The sequence below is a fragment of the Clavelina lepadiformis genome, chromosome 5, assembly GCF_947623445.1.
Source record: "Clavelina lepadiformis chromosome 5, kaClaLepa1.1, whole genome shotgun sequence".
Classification (NCBI taxonomy): Eukaryota; Metazoa; Chordata; class Ascidiacea; order Aplousobranchia; family Clavelinidae; genus Clavelina; species Clavelina lepadiformis.
Genome location: NC_135244.1, coordinates 7052804 through 7071256, shown reverse-complemented (window position 1 = coordinate 7071256; position 18453 = coordinate 7052804). Strand labels below are relative to the sequence as shown.

Genomic DNA, 18453 nt, shown 5'->3' with positions numbered 1-18453 from the left:
GTTTCTCATTTGTGAAACAAAGTTATATCCGTTTCCATATGTTGGCCCTGTCTTCTACAACCGCAGTGGTAGGCTCTTTCAAAGATTGTTTCCACATATTGTTATTTTTCGTCGAGCAAGCTGAACTTCTATGAGCAAATGCTTTTTACGTGTTTTTAATGTTTATAATGTGCTTATACTGTATGTTTCAGTTTACAGAAGACTAGAGATTGCTTAAATATTTTGAACTATACTGTATATAACTTATTAAATGAAGCTTCATCTTGTTTTAAAAGATTGATAAGAGTCAACTTTTTTGGAAATATACTCCACGCAAATGAATAACCATTCCGCTGACAACAACAAAACAATCCGAAATGACAAAACAAGAATAGCAATAAAACGTAATCGAAGCCAGAAAGTATTAAATTTATTGGTGATAGTTATCATGATGAGTTTGATGGCGACATAAAGAAAAAAACATCAGCCTAAACGATAAACACAAAATACAAAGTTATAAAGTGAAATGCAAGTCAAAAGGGCAAGTGTAGCACAAAACGAAAAACGACAAGCTGACTTGCACGTAGCAGCACGCATTCCTTTGTCATGACTGTAATCTAATATAATTATTTATATACAGTATATAGGGCACATTTTCAAGAGCTGGAGAGAGCTCTTGAAAAAGAATACTTTGAAAATTTCGGCCCTGATCGGAGTGAATTGTTTCTGGGACGCCATGTATCGTCACCCAACGGTGGTAAAGCAAATAAGCAGTATCTTTTGTATTTTGAAATTTCATTGGCCAACACTGCATTTATTTCGTGTAGGTGTCACATACGACAAGAATGTAACGATTGCCGTTTCGCGTTTCGGGTAGACCACTTAATACGTCGATTTTAACTTTCTGCATAGGTGTATTCTCCTCTGATGGAACTAATGGGGCACGAATAATTCGCCTTGGTACTTTTCTTAAATCATACAAGCAACACTCTTTGCAGTATATGTTTCGACATCTTTGTGGCAAAATGGCCAGAAAAAATTCTCCTTTAGCCTGAAAAACGTTTTTTGACGCCCATGTGTCTACCTCCGTGAATGAAATCGTGAACAGATTTCAACACATCATTTATCATTTGCGAGGGCACCAGCAACTGATAGTAAACTTCTTTCACAGAATTCTCGCTTCTACGATATAGTATACCATTACGTACAAAAATTTCACCAAATATATTCCAATAGTGACGCACAGCTTTGCTGTCGTTTTTCACTTTTTTGAATTATGGTCGGCGTTCCCGTGACCCGACACCTTATCGAAAGACACTTTATCGAACGACACTTAATCGAACGACACTTTATCGAAAGACACTTAATCGAACGACACCTGATCGAAACGACACCTGATCGAAACGACAGTTGATCGAAAGACACTTTATCGAACCGAAAGTTGATCAAACGACACTTTATCGAACCGACAGTTAATCAAAACGACAGTTGATCGAACGACACTTTATCGAACCGACAGTTCAAGCAAGATTTTTGCGTGTTTCTCAAACATTGAAACAATGGGTCATTGTGATGTTCAGCTATCTGTCCATGTTTGTTTGATAAAGTTAGATTTTGTAATTTTTGAGATATTGTGATATTTATATAATTTTGCTCTCTCTCCGCATTGAAACGTATTACTCATTTACGCACCAATAACTTGACTAACTATTCTTTTTCGTTCTCTTTTCACAGCGGGGGCGCGGCGTAACAAGAAGAATTTATAGAAATGTGTCACTTTTAGAAATACCTAATTTACACTAAATTCACTTTCTTTAGTTTTACAATTATGATGTATACAGGAAGCCAGATGATGTTTCTACTAACCTGTAATAATCTCATCAGTCTACGACGCATAGGTTTCTAGTAATTAACGATTGCAAATGTGTGTGCGGGGTTGGCCACACCTAGTTTTTTTAGTAAAATCGCGAGCCTGGTTAGGATAGGGTTAAGATCCACAATTTATCGAAACAACTGACGATATGCACTGTTAAAAGCACGACAACTGACGAAGTGCACATTTCAATCGCATTCATTTAATTACAAGTTGTGTGCAATTGCTCGAAGATAACTTTTTATGTCCATATTCGTTGAGTCATAATTTTCGACTGTGCTTTTCAGCCGTTGGTTGACAGCGTCGTAGCGCTTCTTCCGAGGTGGGCCATCGATTCCAGCACTCAATTGCTCAATTAACATTTCGTTGGAACCTTGTTCCTGCTTAATTTTTTTGACGAGTCTGCGAAGCGTCGGATGGGATATTGAGACACGCTTGCTGAACGCATTGTGCCATCCTTCAATGCTATTATTCGTTCGTGGAAGGTCATCTTGAACCCGGTGGAAGACATTCCAATATCATTATTAATATCATATTCCATTCCAATTCCAAATAGGCGCCGGAAATGCGTGATCTTAGCTTGCTTTTCGTGAATTTCATTGTTGAAAATATTTGTTCACATGTGTACGTGCTACCAAGCATCGAAGCCATTTATTTTGCGCTGTCGGTCAAGCTGGGATAAAGACCACTTTCAAGAAGCTACTTTGTGTAAAAGTCAGACAGCGACATGCCCCTTGCTATTAAATTTTGCCTTCAATTCCTTACTCTTTGTATCTATAATGACTAGTCTAGTCTACTGTACAGACAATCTCGTACTTAGTAATTCTCGTGCGTATTCTTGTGATATCTTATTAATATGTGGGCGGGCCGGCCGCCATGCGAAATCGAACACTTTATGATACAAATATAAAATATAGATATAAAATATAAATCGTCAACTTTATGATATATACATCACAATTCATTAATGCACACCATTACAAAGACCGCACATCACAATGGCTCATTGTTCCAATGTTTGAGAAACACGCTAAAATCTTGCTTGAACTGTCGGTTCGATAAAGTGTCGTTCGATCAACTGTCGTTTTGATTAACTGTCGGTTCGATAAAATGTCGTTCGATCAGCTGTCGTTTCGATAAAGTGTCTTTCGATCAACTGTCGGCTCGATTAACTGTCGTTCGATAAAGTGTCTTTCGATCAGCTGTCGTTTCGATCAGGTGTCGTTCGATAAAGTGTCTTTCGATAAAGTGTCTTTCGATAAGGTGTCGTAGTACCGGCGTTCCTGGCTCATTCACTGAAACAGTCTTTGCAACACAGGATGTTTTTGCTGCGCCTCAATAGTGTTTTCGGTTGACCATCCAGATGCTTCTGAAAAATCCATGAAACACACCTGGTATTTTTTGGCGGAAGTTGAACTTTCATAGCTGCTTTTGTAACGATTATTTTCTCGTTTGTATAGCCAGGCTTAATTTCACATTTACGGTGAACCGCGACACTTTTAACTGCACGTAACTGTGCGTAACTGTGAGTAACTGTGAGTAACTGTGAGTAACCTTCCACTGCGAGACTGTGTAGCGTTATCACGCTAATGAAACAAACCGATGATCTTCGACAAGCCACATTTTATTGGTCTCGGCCAGACGCCGACTCAGACTCTCCCCCTAAAAAGCGCACAATCTTTATATATAACAAAGGTGCCAAATCACGTGATTAAAATAGTTAACAAAAGCGTAAAAGGTGCTGATTGGTAAAAACGCTTCAAACGAAAACACGATGATAAGTAACAACACAACAGGTGAGGAACAAAGTCCGTAACACTTTCAGTTTGAAACGGAAACAAGGGATCTAATTGCTCTGCCCTTGTATAGTATCATCTGAACAAGGTAGACGGCTAAGCGAGTTAAGGCATTAGTGTGTTTTCTTCCTGCGCGGTGAACTAATTTAAAGTTAAAATTGCACAAGAAACCGAACCAGCGAGCGCATTGTCCATATGTGTCTCTTGATTCCCACATCCAACAAAGAGATGCGTGATCTGTTCTAAGCAGGAACTCTTCCGTTAAATAGCATCGAAAAACCTTGTAGAAAAGCTTTGTAGAAATGCATGTTTCTTTGCCGCATCCGATGCTTTAACGCTGTCGCAGAAGGATTCGAACTCTTTCAGAAAAGAAAAAAACTATTGCCACGCTGGTAACGAGGCGGAAAGTAAAAAAAGTCATGCTTCAGTAAAACTTGATATAATCTTCAGTGTATCTAAGAGGTCCTGTCCTGCTCACCAGTATTACGTTTTGTTGTCCTCACTCTTAGATTTACAGATTTACAGTCATATCTTTTATTTAAAAACAATTTATTTAAGTTTCGTTGACACAGCTCATTACAGGAGCTCTAATATCAAACTGGCCGTTCGACTACCTGTCGGACACAAGTCGAAAAAAAGACACATGTGCTTAATTAAGCACGAAAAAGCGTAATCGGCCGCAAGAGATGAGCGCAATAACTAAGTTATAGGGTAAAAACAAGTGTAACAATTACAACCAACATCACATCTAAATTGTTTAGCTTATCATCATTATTTATTTATTTGTTTATGACATGCACTTTTCAGGACTGAACATTGTTGCCAAGCTGGTTTCGAAACAGATTTTCGCAAACTTTTGTGCGCGCAAGGCAAAACAAACAGGCGCCAGAACTTCCTTTACTGTACTTCCTCCAAAGTTATTCATTGATGATTTATACGTCATCACAATACGTGGAATCCAAGCTGTTTAGTTTTCAGTGAACGGTAAATCCCCATTGTAAATTGCGTAAACGTGCGAGCAAGGGTATAAATAGGGTGAGGATTCTTTCTCAAGCAGATAAGAAGCGAGCGTTATTCTCGAAATAAATGAATATATATCATCGATTTGTTTGGACCCAGTTATTCGACAGCTTTAGTGTTAGCCTGCATAGGTCAGCCTTTAGCTTAAAAACTGAATTTTACTAAGATTCTTCATAGGTTAATGACGGCATCCAACTTTGGTAATTGTGACAACGTGGTAGAAAACCTATATAGTAAAAAATCTTGTATCCAGTAAGCGCTTCATAGCTGTAGTAAGGGTTTAAAGCTAGCTAACGATATAAAATATCTGTCAAAATCCGAAGCATAGATATTAATATGGACAAAGAAAAGCAAGAATGTTGCTTCGACAATCCGGCCGTGGATTGTTGGGAAAAATCAAGCCACGGTGAGCAACAGCATGCAGGTAAAATCAATGTAAAAATGTGAAGGTGTTCTTTTTTCTATAATTTGACAACAAACAAACAAACCTTTATACACTATGTTTCATATATGCGTAGACGTTTCGGCGATTGAAAGGCAATTGAAGTATTTAAAAGATTGGCTAAAGTTTATTTTAACCATCGCGATTCTGGTGTCTTTCATATCTCTCGTAATGGCATTAATTGCCATTATTCAGGTAATATTCTGGACTTGTTTAGGAATTTAGGACACAAAATTGATTTAATTATTACACTTGATTAATACAAAAACATTTATATAAAGATAAATTTGTTTGTTTATAAATCAATATAGGCTTATCTCATGGTAATATTTCGACAACTCTAAGACATATAGTACATAGTCTACGTACAACTTACAAACAAGATGCTATAAGCGGACCTTAAACAATTTTTACAGAATTGAATTTAATTCTTGTTTTAAAACCCCTTAAACTTGCTGTTTATAAATACAAATGCATACAGGTGTCCGGTTTCCTCAAAAATTCTAACGATGTTGCTCCCTTTGAAAATGTAACGACGTTGGCGATGAATGGTGAGTAATAAAATAACATTTCTAAATAAAACTGTTGGTAGTTCATGAATAATTGCCTTTATTGGTTGCTATGTTTGGTCAATATCGGTGGGCTACTTCTGCGTTTTAACATCAGATTACTCACCCATGTTGTTATGCAGTGGTCGCGCCTATACGTTAGCTAACTTAATGTTCTTAGGTCACAATATTCTGATCCTCAGTTCATGGCTAGAAACATTGGCTTTTCTTGGGTTGCTATGTTTTAACATTAAAAAACTTTAACAGACTCTGATATTGAACACTGAATAATGATGATAAGCATGATCATTTCTTTAACGAAATTTGTACTTGTGAAACTGTGTTTAGGTTCCGGTCCTCAAGTTTACAGCAATGCTGATCTTTCTATTGCCATAACAGAGTTAGAAAACGACATTAAAGTAGCAAAAAGTATGTTTATTGTTTGTAACGAGTATTTACTTCGTTGCGAGTAGTTAGATATACAACGGATGAAGTACAATCTATAACAAGAGCATTTGATATTTTTGTAAAGGTCTTACCAACACAAAAATCTTTATATCTGGAAGAAGAGGTAAGTCTTAGTCTTTGCTTGGTGAAAGATTGCAATTGCCAGTACAACTCGTGCATGGCTGATGATAAAAATTATACGATTACATTTAGCCAAGATTTTTGTTAACTATCTTCTAAAATTAATCATCGTATTATCGTCCATTTATGAAACTAAACAGTTATAAGTAATGTATCTTTACTCAGCAGATTACGTAGGATGTTACATCGATGGATCAAATAGGGATTTACCCTTTATATTCTGGGATTCTCCTAACATGTACGCTGAAATATGCATCAATCATTGCTTGAAATATGGCTACAGATATGCGGGCACACAGGTAACATTGTTAAAAGATCACTGAAAGGATTTTTCTCTCCTTTAAGCTTTTTAACTGCTTTTGCGTAAAGTCACATAAAACTCCAAGCTTTGCTTTAACTGACCCAAACTTTTTAGTTCTACGATGAATGTTGGTGTGGTAATCAATATGGATCTCTTGGAAAAGCTGCTGAATCAGACTGCAACGCTCCGTGCACAGGAAATGCAAAAGAAATGTGTGGAGGCGCCAACCGAAATTCTGTGTATTCCACAGGTAAGCCAGATAATCATTTAAAACCGAAATTGTCTTAATCAATATCAAACATATCGTCTAATATTTCTCTCTCAATTTTTTAGGCAGTTTTTCATTTCAGTGAAAAGCGTGGTTAATGAAACGCATACAATATTCTTTATTCCTACCATGCGAAGGATGTTACATTGCATATGTCATGCACCGTGAAAAATATTGTTCTGTGGACGAAATAAAAAGTGTACATACCATTCCCAGGTGGATTAGCCTACACCCCAGAAACGAGTTGCGCGAAACTTCGCAACAGCCAGACTTTATCATCTTCCTACGATGGAATCTACTACCTCAAAGACTCAACGAACACACTCTTCTCCACGTATTGTGACATGACAACAGACGATGGAGGCTGGACACTTGTCGCTACAATTCACGAAAACAACCTTGGACCGAGTGGTAGATGTACATCTGGTGACAAATGGTCAAGTGAACAGGGCAACACGGTATCACATCCTGATGGAGATCTAAATTGGGCCAACCGAAACGTTTTCGGGCACTTGATGTCAGCAACCAGTGCAGACTACAAAAATTCGGCTTTTTTTGAAATGGCAGCATCTGATATAATGATTTGGCAAGTGCCTAATGATACTCCAAGGAGCAACTTCAAGGCCGATTCGTATCTAAGATACCGCACTACAAACGGCTTCATGAAAACCTACACCAATCTTTATCGGTTATTTAAAGACTATTATCCACTGACGAATAATCGGTACGATTCTTGTGGTGGTGGAAATGGGCCAAGTGTTTTTGTTCGTTACGACAAAGGTGATCTCGGCACAACTTTGTATCATTTTGGTAACGGAATCCAAGATGAGGTCGAAGCTGGATATTTGCAGGTGGTACATTTTATCTGTAATGATTTTAGTTGCCAAAAATATTTTTCTATAATTAAATTTGGCCAAATATATCTTGTGTATTTTCCGGCATGTTTGCCGTAATTTGTTGTTCGTATTCAGTTCAGAGCCATTGGACAAAGCCAAGCGCCTTTCGCGATGTGCATGGGAGTGCGACCAGTAGAGGGAGCCTGCAATCCTCAGCACTACTGTGTCGGCTCTGCAGGACATCACCATAGTAAAGAATTCTGTGGAGATTTCGCAGCATTAGATGCTGACGGATACGGCACCGGTCAAGGCAACAGTGCTGACAAGCAACTTACTGAGTCCGTCTACATGATCTTCTACCGTTAAATTTTAAGACTGCTTTTTTCCTCATGTAATTTGGTCAATGAATGTGTAAAATTGTATTAAATGCCGATTAAATTGTTTCTAAAGTAATTAGCGGCACAGTGATTTTTACTTTGACTATTAAACATATTGCATTGCTGCACAGTTTTATAGTGTGTATTGTCATGTTGTCTGTATTATTTCTTTTGGATTATTAAAGTTTACTATTATTAAAGTTGTTTTATTGAAACTTCGCAGCAAGCTGCTTATATTGTCTGTATTTTATTGAAAACCAAACTGCTTGTTTTGTAATTTATTGAAAAAATCTATAAATAAAAATAATAATAATAATAATAATAATAATAATAATAACAATTTATTGCAAAGCTATAGCATTTCCTCTAGTCTTTGGACATACATGTTTAATTTTTTTCAGATTAATCAACAAAATTTCTAAACCTATATTTATGGAAATGTTAGCAATCGTCGATTATGAAACCGACTAATCAGCCTTGTAAAATTGGTTGATATCCATCAATCGGTCAATGATTAATGAAACTTTTACTAAGATAGTTTATTGTGAGAGTAATTAGAATTTATATGTTATAAAAATTTTACCAATAACCGATTATAATTGGTTATAATAATTATTATACCGTTTAATCGATCAATACTGTTTAACCGGCTGCCAATGGATTAAGATTTATTAAGACAACTTGTTATGAGAATATTAAGAATTCAAATGTTATAACAATTCCAGCAATACCTATTATTAAAAGTTTGTATTCGGCATAATAATGACACCATTTAATTGACAAAAGAAACGATAACGCCAATTATCGATTATTTTAGGATTAATTATATTATGCACAAATAAGATAAGAGTAAGATATTAAGCATAATTCTTATTTCATGCAGCTTGTATATACTAATTGTCGTAAAGAAGCTAATCTTTTAGTTACATGTTTTATGTGAAGATAAATTTTATAGGCGTAAGTCCAATTAAGCGATACTCTTTTACAAAAATCTTATGAATAAAAATCATAAATAAAAAAATGCAAAACATGAATCATATGGTAAAACTTATAGGCTATAGATACGTTATAAGTTACAAAAACATTATACACATAAAAATATTATCAAAATTTAAATTAAAATCAAAAATAAAATCAGAAATGAAAGTAAAAGAAAAGCAAAATAAGTTAAATTTAAAAATAATATTAAGAAGAAATATAAATCGTAAAAATTCCAAATACAATAAACTACTGTAAACTGAAACTTTTCTACTGCTGGAAGCATTTTCGCTGGCTCCTCGTAAAAAATGGCACATAAATGATTTTAAGCTAATTTAAATATTTATGTATTATTCTTTAATAAAATTTGAATTTTGCATTATGTTTTTAGTTGATAATGTTGATTTTCCTTTTTTGATTTCAATTTTGTGTTGATTTTAAAATTAATAATATTTCAACATTCATTTAAGGTTTAATGTTACTTTTTTATTTTATTGAGGCTTTTGCTATCACTCTAATATTAATATCCATATACGTGTACCTCTTTTAATAAGTCTGATGTTTCTTGAATTGTTGTGCAAATGTGCAGATGTAAGGGGGGAACTACCAGCAAGGAAAACTTCAAGTTTGTTATCGGTAACTATTGAAATGGCACAAACATGGATAAACCTGTGATAATGATATAACTAAATAGCTTTTGAACCTTATTTTCTATGCGTATGTGAATTCATGTATTTATGAATTCATGTTCAATTTATTCAATTAATTGAATTAATGAATTCAATTTATTTTTTGTATTGCGTTATTTGCCAGTACTTGCCAAATAACTTATTTAAGTATACCTTTCTGTGTACATGCATTTAGCCCTTGAGTCGTTAATATAGGCTATAGTGCTTTTAATTATCGAACCCATCCTGACTAGTTCTTGCTGGTTGCCTGTTGTTATAGTCTCTTTCTTTCAGTACCTAATATGGTACGTATGTATTTAAAATTTAGTTATAAAACTTTTCATATTGAAACATTGAAAGCCCAGCTGAAGTATTAACAGAATAAACATAAACTGGATGGAAAGCATTATAATTTTAATTTATTAGCAACAGTATTTAGTATTTACCATTATGATTCATTACATAACTTATTTAGATTACATCATAATTGTTACTTTTAAAATTGTTTTCATTTTTTAGTATAACTATTAGCGAATTCACTACATGCCTAGTTTAACTAGAAAACCGAATTTAGCAGAATTGAAGAATGAGGAATAAATCCATTGTCAATCTTAAGGGCTAATCCGACCATTACATGCTGTTATTATAAATGTAGCTGCAGCTGATCAATGTATAGCTTCTCCCAAATGTTTTCACGTTCTCCAAGTGCTGTGTAAAATTCTATCTGTTGTTTATCTCCATTGTTCAGCTTATCTTTTTTAAGTATTTATACTGTTAGCAATTTGTATTTTATGGCCAAGTTCTTTTTAAAGGTGCCTCATGTGCGGCGCATCGAGTAATTAATTATTGTTTACATAATTTAGCCCGAGTTGTGTCAGTTTCTTGGTGCGGAATTTAGAATTTAGGCACGTTACCGGCTGTGGATCGAATAGGCAAGGCTTGTAATCGCATCTATTTTTGTGTTAATTTAACTGCTTTTAGAATACGCTATAGTGACTATACCATCTTGTAGAGGTGATTAGTATCCTGTAGTTTTTCTTGTGCTTACTATACTGCTTTATGACGATTGTTGTTGTTGTATGTAGTTTCTCAAATGAACCTCACGGTAACAGGACTAATATGAGAAAAACCCTAAAAATGTAAGCACAAGCCATGAACACCATTAAATGGTATCAAATTTTACTATCTTAAGATGTTTAAAAGTAATTATGTCACATTTGCAATTACTAGATGTTGCCAACGCACTTCATTATTTTATCAATAGAAAGGATTGTTATCCGCTAGCTGGCGTGTTGAGCTGTAAGTGTAGTATACAAGGAAGCAATAATAGAGGCAAGAGTTTGAATGCGGCGTAAGCTCCCTACGACAACGTTATAAGTAAAAATTCATACCTTATTCAGCTTTGCTGCTGCCGTTACAACATAAGTCCTAAGAATAATATCAGTCGTGAGTGTTGCATTGTGTTTGATTTTGCTTACGTATTAACATTTGCTGTAATCTCACCATCGATATGCGATATGCGATATGCGATATGTATTTTGAGAACTTACTTTCCCTCTCTAGTACAGTGCGGCCGTGAATTTTTTTAAAGTGAAGAGCAAGTCCAAAAACCAGTTGGTCTGAAATATAAAAGTAGTTGTCAGGAAATATACTGGTGAAAGGATTTGTACTAATTTGTAGTGGATATGCAGTTACTGCTGTAAATAAGTGGCCAAAAACACAAATACTTCGCTTAATTGTGATGAGTATGGCGGTTCTCATTAGGTCACAATAAAAGAAACAATAGGACTTAAATGTTTGGATCAAGTATGAATAGAACGTGTCCTGTGACAGAAAAGTAAAGAGTAATAGTTTTAAATATAGCGTACTTAAGTGTATAACAGGAACATTTTGTGTTAAATAAGTCTAACCTAACTTACAGTTGATTTATTTGTACTAGTTAATGTAAATTGTAAATGCTAACCGGAGTCGTAATGACTCGAGTCAGTGACTAGACTCAAGTCACTTTTTAAGAAAGTACAAAAATGACTTGACTTGACTCGAGTCAGTTCTTTTTGATTACGTTTCAGCATTAAAGTAAAACGAATCTCTCTATTCCTTAATCGGCACCTTGTATTGTCATTGTAGGAAGCGTCCATTGCATTTGTTCGGTTTCAGGCACCGACACTGAACGGGCTCATTTTTTTTCTTTTGCTAAAGCAATTATTATCAAAGTTTTTTATCATTAAAGTGCAAGTACCTACAATTCTAAAACAAATATTTTAAAATAAACATTGTAATGTGCATTTAATACAGTATATCCATGTGAGTTTTTCCTCAAAACCCACGCAATTGGCGGAAAACATGAAATATTCATTTGCTCCACCATCGTTTACCTGTAGAGGTAAACTCATTCATGAGTTTTTGGAAAGTTTCAAAAGTTTTGAGTATGAATTGGTAATAAAAACCTATAGTGGATACATAACCTTTTATGTACTCCATATAATGTAGTCTTCGTAACTATATAGTCTATATTACTATATTTAGCGGGAATATATCTGGAGGGCTACGACGTAAAAACAACCGCTGAGCAGCGAGGAAAGTTCTCGTTATTCGATCAACTGATGCGCAAGCCTTGAAGTAAAACTCACGTGGATTTATTAATTACATACTTTATTTAAAATAAATTTGCTTTTGCCTTACACTTGCACCTCAAGCTGATTACAAGATAGTGCTAACAGGTTTATAATTTGCTAATCTTTCTTAATTGTTAACTTGTAGTCGATGGTTACCCACCTAAGAGCTCGAGACACGCCCAAGAATGTTGATAACAAATTTCAAAATAATCCTTCTTTACAATTGCCACCATTGTTTTTATATATGTTGGCACGACGTGTAGCCTATATCGTGTACCTTGAACTCCTGGTAGGCCTAGTATAAGCAGTGCCTTTGTTTTGATTCTTTGGAATCTACTTTTTCATCAAATTTGGGTTTATAGCAATGTATATCCCTTAGCATATTTAATGATGTTGATGAAATGGGTAACATGCTAAACTTCATATGGCTGTAATCAATCTTTTTAGGATTTGAGTTTAGTGACCGCTAAAAAAACTTAAGAGTTGCTTTTGTCAAAAGCTTATAACTGCTGGGTTTCTGCTGTAGTTGCAAAAGTAAAAATTTTCAGAGATTGTTGTTTTGTTCCATTTACCATATTATACCTTACGAAGACACTAGATATACTAATATAAATAATGGTTCCGACACTTTCTTTTTGAAGTTTATGTTTGGTTCCATAGGCCAACATATTGAGTGCGATGGAATTGCTTTTTGCTTAATGGACTGCGGTTGGTGTAAGTATCGCAATAGCTGAAGCAAATCCTTCAACGCGCTGGATTTGATTTGTAAAGAGTTTTATTTGAGACGCAAGATACATCTCGACGTCATTGCAAAAAAGCATCTCGTCGTTAAAATAAATTCATTATTCTATTTCAAACATTTGAAAGCCATTCAAATGCGACACAGTATAATACGCTGAATTGGCAGTGCAATAACATTACAGTAGTATAGAAAACACGATACTCAAAATAATAAATCTGTATAGCATGTAAAATTGAAACTTGTCAACAGCTATACAAACAAGCTCATTTTGAGATTTAATAGCTATTAATTTTTTTGGCAAAAAACTTTTAAAAAGCAAACAAGCTCTGGCGCAATTGATTCCAGCAACAACACGCTTTGACACCAGCGAAGTTTGCGCAACTGCCCAAAAATCATTTTCCCTCAGTGGAGGGCAGTATACATTGAACTCATCACCAGCATGTTGATTCAAGCGACCCATCACAAGTGTCTTTTCATGTGCAAAGCCAAGTGATCCGATCTACTGAAAGCTCTTTCACACATCGTGCATTTGAAAGGTCGATGTCCGGTATGTTTTCTATAATGACGAGTCAGTTCATCGGAGCGCGCAAATCTCCACCCGCAACCGGGCCAAGTGCAGTGATAAGGTTTTTCACCTGAAAATTAAACCATATCTTCAGTTTGATGTAGGCTCATAGACAACCTCGATTTAAAAGAAGAGAAAGGTAAATCAATAATTGCGTTGTATCGTTTAGCCTTGTCTCACCTGTATGTGTCCTCATGTGGGCTTTTAAGTGCGAGCTTTTGGTGTAGGTTTTAGGACATCCCATATAACCGCAAGTATGACTGGTAGCTTTCCGCCGTGTCCAGTATCTTCTGCTGCCTGATCTTTTACTTTTCTCCACTGGGGCTTCCCCGTAAACTCTTACGCATGGTGCTTGATTAGGCATTGGGTATCCAGAGATTATTTTTCCATTGACGAAGTCTTCTTGGTGTTCAGTCTGTTCCATACAAAACAATATTTTAAAGCAATAATAAACAGATAGCATAAGATTACACTTAACAAAAGCTAAACTTACTTTGTGAGGAACAAACATTCGAACGTTGTGTGGATTGAAAAGAAAAGTATTGTTCGGTACTTCATGTGAAGACCACTGCTGAGGAGTTTGCATATGGAAAAAAGTCGGTCTATGGGCGAAAGATTGAACTGATAAATCTTGCGGGTGAAGCTGACCGCCATGATCTTTCGGACTTGATTCGCGGATGGGCGCTTGACCCGGTTCGACCTTGACTTTATAGTTCAGTGACTGCAGGTAACTTTGCTGTTCGTCGCGGTAGTAAAGCTCTTGAGCATCGGAAGTAGTCGCATATTGCGGTTGGCAAAAGTTTTGAGGCATGAAGGAGTCGTTTGTTTGACTTTGATGACACGGAACGCTTTGGACAAAGGTACTCTGCGACGATAAGGAATATGTTTCGGTGGTTGTTTGACTGGGATTCATGGCGATTTGAAAGGGACTTGTCCTGTTGTCGTTTTCGTCTGGACTGATTGGTGGTGTTACTAAACCTTGTATTATTTGTGGCTGTTGGTATACTTCAGTGGTCCAGACCTGCTTAGCTTTAGAAGAGTAGTTTTCATGAGCGAAGTCTTGCAACGTTGTCTGAAGTTCGCATTTGGTTGCAGGTTTCTTGGATAGTGTGTTATAATCGGCAAGGAAAGTGTTTGTAATTGTGTCTGCTTGAGATATCTTGCTATCTACGGTAAGCATGCTGCCGGTGTAAAAATCAGGCAAAACATCCACGTCGTTCGTTGTCATTTTCCCAAGATCCTGTTCATGGTCGAGAAGCTCGTTAAAGAAACCATTAAGGGCTACATCAGCAGACGCAGTTTGTCTCAAAGTTGTCAGTTTTTCGCTGACGCTGTTGGTTTTGTTAAATTGCACATTTGTGTTTCTGCTAAACGTGTCGCCAATGGAAGCCAATTTGCAAGCGGTATTCTGACAAGATCCTGAAATGTCGTGAAAGCTATCGGTGCTGTCGTTGTCGCTAAGCCCACTGGGAGTACTCAAAATGGACTCGAGACAATTTGGGTTTTCCTCCCATAGATTTTCCAGGTCCATCAGGACTTTGTCTGAGGTTGTGTTTTCGATTGGGGACAGGATGTTGAATTGCTGATGCGTTGACAATTCTTCTGTGCCACTCACGTCGAGTCTGATCATGCTTTTTCTGAGGCAAATAATCAGTCAATTTTGCAGCAGATGTAAAAGTATGCTATAAATTTTCAGCAAGTAGTAAATTAGATTAAGTTTAATTGTTGTTTAAACTTTAGTCAGTCTCTAATAGAAATAAAATGAACAGCTTTGTAAAAAAATTGCCTGATTCTTACAAATTTTGTCTGCTTATTCTGCCAGAAAACTTAAGCTCTTCAAAAACAAACCCTGTCTTTGCTTAACAATTTTTATGTAACTTTTTCATTTTGAACTTAATCTTTCATGTTCACTGTTTTCCTTATTCATATGGTATTTCAAGTGCCATGTTGCGTCTACTAGATTACGTGCAGCCGAGCCACATCTTTTTAATCATAAGCCCAATGCAATATTTGCCATGCGAAAAAGGCAAGCGCAATGTTGCGAATGTAAAAAAGATTTCTCGCTAATGTCGTAACTACTGTCGGTATTTGTTTGGGTGTGTACCTATGACGTTTTTCTTGCACATCTCCTCTTTTGTCAGGTCACATGGAGCTATTTTCTATCAACGTTACCAACAAATTTGCATTTCATTCTTCCTTTGCTTTTTTGGTAACAAAGTATTTTTAACAATTTGTAATTCCTTTCATCAAAATACAAATTGATGTCAATGATTTTATTGATTTATTTTAAATACTTGTTTGCTTGTGACTTTTTATCACAACTATTGTCCGCTAAGCAGCTATAGCTCGAACTATCTGAAATTTTGGACTCAATTGAAACGTTTTAACCGTTTTGTATGATTTATAAAGAGAAAGAACGTACACTTCGCAAAAGCTTTCAACCCTGTGCTACCGGTAAATAAAGTTTACGCATTATTCGATTAGTCATCTTTTGCAAACGCAAGCCTTCACCATCTAACCTTTCAGCTTTAATTGAACGTTGAATTTTTTTATTTAAAACCATTGTGCGTTTGCTCTGGCAAACTTTGCTCCAAAGTTATACGCGACTTCGGATATATCTATAATGTGCGCTGACTTTTATTTACACGAAAAATATTTGACGAAGTTGCGAGAAGTCATAAAATCTGGCTTGATCTCAGACGCTGTAAAGATAGGGCTAGGAAGACAGATTACGGAAGGGCATTGTCAATATACATAGCGTTTCCTTACATCTTAAACGGAAAAAGGCATTGTCGCAAAGGCCAGAAAACGGAGGAATGTTTGCCGTAGAAACAGTGGCATATAATTATTTTACGACGCTCAAACCGCTGTGCCATTTACCAAGCCCCACACCATGTGTGTTTATGCCACATTACTTTGGTGGCAAGATAATGGAAACTTGCGATGAAGAAAAGTGTCGCATCCTATCTCATTGTCGGTATATCGAAATTCTTTTGTATTCTTATCACAACTATACGCACGCAAATTACCACTTAAACCACAAAAATCATGCTATCGGTAAAAGCGGTAAGATGACTGACCTGTCATCTAGATTGCTTTGTTCTAGACGGCACCTGTGTGTACGTGATCTTCAGTATGGCGATGTCTTTGCGACTAAATTGATTAATACGTATTAACAGAAAACTTTGTCACGGTTTTTCTGATTCACGCGGAAGGGTTGCCCAGCAACACAAAGAAAATGCAACCCTTAGTCTTCCTAAGCTTGGAAACTTTGGCAATTGTTATGTGCCATTTCATCACGTTTGGTGTGCTTATGATGCATGACTCATACGTTGGAAAACCAAAGCTTTACAACCTTGATTTGTTTGACAAGGTTAAGCCAGATTTTCCAGAATAAACCGAGCTAAAAATCTCGTTTTAGAAACTGTCTATAACCTGTCTTGCGCGAATGATACAAGTTGCTACGCCTCGCTTGCGGCTGCATTTTGGATTGATTGACACGTACGCGTGTCAGACAGCGAACTGTCGCAAACAGGTGTTAGCGAAGTTGGGGCACTTATGAAAAGTAACTGTTTACGTTAATTATTTATACAATACAAGTGTCTCATTTGCTGCTTTGTGGGCCAACATAGACGAGATTACTCCGTTATCGTCTAACAAGATTCTTTCGCAGCAGAAAATGCCGCTAATTAATTCAAAGCAATACTGCCGAGATGGATGCCAAGATAATACCGTGCGGTTTCGAAAACCCAGTCTCTCGGCTGTTGCTATTGTATCGTCCGCTATATACGTGGGCTGCAATTACCGGTTATTTACAAATATTGTCGTAGAGAGCAAGTGTCCTGCTGGTGCGTAATAATTGCTGTCGTTTGATCGGTTGTAAATAGTTAAGATTGAATCTCACTTCTTCGGACCTAAAGACGTCCTGTTGGTGAATAAGAATTCCACAGGACCTGGTTAATCGTCAATGGCGGTGTTTTCGTAATTGCTGGCACAATAATATCATAAAGATTTTTACGTTGTTTTTATTACAAACTTTATAGATGATAAATTGTTTCTTGATTGGAATTTATTTACAATTGTTGCAGCACAAAAATCCTGAACGACATTCTAAAGTCGCTATATGACAATGCGCGCGGCGCGTGCCGTTTTAATGACCTGCAATTATTTGTTTCTGCCAACAAAAAGCAAAAACATGGTGTGTGTCTTTTTGGGCCCGTTGTCGATAAACTATAACCGAAAGAGTACGACGTTTGATTGAACGATTTGAAAGTAGTAAAAATACAACGCTTCTGTGGTTAATTAATTTCGTCAGACGAAATCAGCTACTTCGCAGGAATTTTTCTTACACAATCTGATTGCTGCCATGAAACACTTTATAGAGTAAGTTATAAGACCATTTAACGGTGAATTTTGAACACCAACTCTTTGCAATTTATCTTTATTTGTCTTCAGAAAACGAACACTGCGTTTCTGTAAAATCTTTGTCCATACATTTGGACAAACGTCGGAAAAAATTGCGCACTGTGAAAAATGTGCAAATTTCTGCAAGATCCAGTTCGTTTGCCAATGACGCCCAGCAAATACGAGGTCGAAAGACGTGCCGTGGCTACGCACGTAGCATGTCCAAGGTAACGTCGTTGTTTGAATAAAAATACATTCGTCTCCAAGACGATATTAATTTTGCTTGACGACTCGTAATGCGTAACTGTATTTCTCTTACGCAGCTGAACTTTGCGCTTGGTCGTTACGGCTGTACAAACGATTTGTGTTCACTCGGAAAACTAGTATGGCGACATGACAGATTAATTGTAAAGCGATGTGCTTTTGTGAGCAACCGTTGCGACGCCGAATCTA

At 36.4% G+C, this 18453-nt stretch overlaps 2 protein-coding genes across 5 annotated transcripts; one reads left to right on the top strand and one right to left on the bottom strand.

Annotated features, from left to right (window-relative positions):
* The first annotated feature begins 4693 nt into the window (after positions 1 to 4693).
* LOC143460615 (intelectin-1a-like) lies at positions 4694 to 8161 on the top strand. 3 transcript variants are annotated; one of them, XM_076958200.1, is made up of 9 exons: positions 4694 to 5074; positions 5187 to 5305; positions 5592 to 5661; positions 6007 to 6087; positions 6191 to 6229; positions 6412 to 6545; positions 6662 to 6797; positions 7032 to 7666; positions 7787 to 8161. In XM_076958200.1, exons 1-9 carry the CDS (start codon positions 5005 to 5007, stop codon positions 8015 to 8017), a joined length of 1515 nt encoding a protein of 504 aa, XP_076814315.1. In that variant the 5' UTR covers positions 4694 to 5004; the 3' UTR covers positions 8018 to 8161. The 3 variants fall into 3 exon arrangements, with proteins under 3 accessions (XP_076814315.1, XP_076814314.1, XP_076814313.1); XM_076958199.1 differs by having other exon boundaries at positions 4696 to 5092; positions 6415 to 6545; XM_076958198.1 differs by having other exon boundaries at positions 4696 to 5092.
* Positions 8162 to 12993: 4832 nt separating this feature from the next.
* Positions 12994 to 16865, bottom strand: LOC143460944 (uncharacterized). Of its 2 annotated transcripts, XM_076958638.1 has the most exons (3): positions 14090 to 16863; positions 13777 to 14011; positions 12994 to 13666 (listed from the first exon to the last, which is right to left on the bottom strand). In XM_076958638.1, the coding sequence occupies exons 1-3, from the start codon at positions 15224 to 15226 to the stop codon at positions 13491 to 13493; spliced, it is 1548 nt and encodes a 515-aa protein (XP_076814753.1). In that variant the 5' UTR covers positions 15227 to 16863; the 3' UTR covers positions 12994 to 13490. The 2 variants fall into 2 exon arrangements, with proteins under 2 accessions (XP_076814753.1, XP_076814751.1); XM_076958636.1 differs by having other exon boundaries at positions 13777 to 16865.
* Between the last annotated feature and the right edge of the window lie 1588 nt (positions 16866 to 18453).

What these genes read in the sequence shown, in the direction of transcription:
- LOC143460615 (XM_076958198.1), top strand. Translation starts at nt 5,005, where the DNA reads ATGGACAAAGAAAAGCAAGAATGTTGCTTCGACAATCCGGCCGTGGAT. An exon ending in CATTAATTGCCATTATTCAG is followed by an intron (nt 5,306 to 5,591) that starts GTAATATTCTGG and finishes AAATGCATACAG; the next exon opens with GTGTCCGGTTTCCTCAAAAA. An exon ending in CGACATTAAAGTAGCAAAAA is followed by an intron (nt 6,088 to 6,190) that starts GTATGTTTATTG and finishes ATTTTTGTAAAG; the next exon opens with GTCTTACCAACACAAAAATC.
- LOC143460944 (XM_076958636.1), bottom strand. Translation starts at nt 15,226, where the DNA reads ATGATCAGACTCGACGTGAGTGGCACAGAAGAATTGTCAACGCATCAG. An exon ending in CCACATGAGGACACATACAG is followed by an intron (nt 13,667 to 13,776) that starts GTGAGACAAGGC and finishes TTTAATTTTCAG; the next exon opens with GTGAAAAACCTTATCACTGC.